This window comes from Apis dorsata, unplaced genomic scaffold, assembly GCF_000469605.1.
Source record: "Apis dorsata unplaced genomic scaffold, Apis dorsata 1.3 scaffold_188, whole genome shotgun sequence".
Lineage (NCBI taxonomy): Eukaryota > Metazoa > Arthropoda > Insecta > Hymenoptera > Apidae > Apis > Apis dorsata.
The window spans coordinates 1,132,754-1,135,179 of NW_006263473.1; the positions used below are offsets into that span (position 1 = coordinate 1,132,754).

Below are 2,426 nucleotides of genomic sequence, written 5' to 3' on the forward strand. Positions count from 1 at the left end.
TAATTAAGAGTACCTGGAGATAAATGACTTACTTTTGTCCTCGAGGCAGAATTTGCCTTCGTTGTACTTGCGTACTTACTTGTGTTATACGGCTGGATCGATTCGTGTGAAATAATAGGGGGTGGGAATAGGCGGTTCTTTGAGAAGGGGGATGATTGGGGGAGGATTTCGATGGTTGAACTTGGAGTTGTGGATAAGAAGTCGTGGTATGCCGTATCTTTTCTTTGTTTCTTATTGCTTCGTTTATTTATATTCTGTGTAATTAGTATTCTCTGTAATTCGAATCGATTTGAAATAACGATACTTTTTCTTTTTATTAGCCATTCTATCGACGAATTTATCATACGATTGAGCATTTTCTTCATCTCATTCCGTAAATCAACATACGAACTTCTTGTCCACCTGGTATCATTCGAAAGTTCGACTCGAAAATTCAATTTCGGATCGAACTTGAAACGCGATGTTTCATTATCGTTCGATCGATAATTTTATTATTATTATTGTCTTTCGTCGAAGAGAAGAAACGAGAGGCTCGGAACGATACTCAGTGCGTGAAACTCGGATAAGAATGTGGAATCAGCCAGATCATAAAATTTATTTAAGAAAAGAGAACCCCCCTTCTCTCCCCCCTCCCAGAGGTACAATTCTCGACACTTGATACTTTCTAGTTCGTTATTTTTTTTACAAGTCGTTAAGAGACTTGTACCAGCTGGCCGGGCTTTCACGAGTTCTCCTCGCCTAGAAGGAAGTGGAGGGTGACTAACAAGTGTTAACGTTCTCGCGTTTATAAATTAGGAATAGACACGCGATGAGCACAAAGAAGCTGACGCTGCGTGATAATCAAATTAATTGGGATGGCAATTAGCGATTAGAACGCCTCGTTTGCGTGCTTATTCAAATTACACATCCTTCGATAAAAGAGGAAAGGAAAAAAAGAAAAAAAAAGAAAAAGAAGAAGAAGAAAAGAAAATCAGCAACCGGAAGCTACGTGTTCGATCCTTCGTAAGCAATTAGCGTGTCAAGGTACAACATCGGTTTCACGCGATATTAACGGCCTTGAATTCTTCGGGAATGTCTTCCTTGGCGAAGGAAATTAACGTTTTAGAATAATTACCGCGCGAATCGAAGTTCTAAGCGATGAATTAATTATTATAATGGAGATTTTTTTTTCTTATATATATTTATATATATATATATATATCATGAATAAAAAAAAAAACGAGTGCCTCTATCGATCGAAAAAGTCTTCCAAAAGGATAGCCTTTCTTAGATGGATGAGATAACGAGAACGAGGTGATTCTTTTAACGTGCAGAATTTGCGATTTCAAGCAATGCTGCCCCTTGTTACCTGAGAACAGAGATTTCGTAGAGAGAAGTTCATTTACAGATAGCACAGAGATGTCTTATTGTCTTAAAGATGTATGGTAAAATAATCTATTAACAGTTTGAACGTGCTTTAAAATTGTTTCGTATTGCAAAACAGAATATTTAGAACAGTTATTCCACAGATTTTTATCTGAATATCTGTAGTTCCATATCAAGAATTTGAAAAAGAATGTGCATATGATTATTTTATTTCTTTATTCGTGTAATAATTATATCCGCTAGAGTGCGCCACCGATCCTAATTTACGTATTTCCACATACGTATTCATTCAGTGTTTTCTTATTAAAAAAAAAAGTATCATATTAATGTAACGAATCAAAGTAATTATAATACAATTTTAATTACCTCAAGGCATCTTTAAATTCATGTTATCATTAAATTTAAAATGGGTATCAGATATCTGGTGCTATCTGGATTGTACCAACAAAGTAATTATTCGAATTCTTTCACATGATAAATTCGAAAAATTTAAATTATAAAGCAAATGAATTTATTTATGTTACTCAAATATAGCAGCAATAATTATTACTCCATGGCACTTTTCATTTTAACTTGAATTACAATGATAAAAAATACATTTGCTTTGAAACTATAATAATTAACTATATAATAACAATGCAATGAAAATTATTTTTAAATTTTTTAAACAAATTTAAACACTTCTAAGATAAAATAAATTTAAGAATATCAGGTTCATTTTAAACAATCGATCATTCGTTCAAAATGAATTCGAATAATTTCACTGGAACACTAACAACGACGAAAAACAGAAAAGTGCCGAGTAACGAATTCTCAATTCTTCATTATCGAATGAAGAAGTGGAAACAATGAAAATGATGATAAATAACACGAGGAAACAGTAAATAACTGTTTGTAATTAAATAAACTGCGAGCAATTGTTATTTGAGAGTATGTAAGATGTAAGATGAATGAACGAGAAACGATTGTGTGTAAGAATCGAGTGAATTGAAGAGAGAAAGCAAGAGAGAGAGAGAGAGAGAGAGAGAGAGAGAGAGAGAGAGAGAGAGAGAGAGAGAGAG

General features: G+C 33.6%; 1 protein-coding gene across 1 annotated transcript in view; it reads left to right on the plus strand.

Moving 5' to 3' along the window:
- The window catches only part of LOC102679244, a 171,365-nt gene extending 171,338 nt beyond the window's left edge, over positions 1 to 27 (plus strand). Inside the window, exon 7 of the mRNA XM_031509858.1 lies at positions 11 to 27. Within this exon, the coding sequence (XP_031365718.1) occupies positions 11 to 27 (17 nt within the window). The remainder of the gene's footprint in view (positions 1 to 10) is intronic.
- Positions 28 to 2,426: the final 2,399 nt, after the last annotated feature.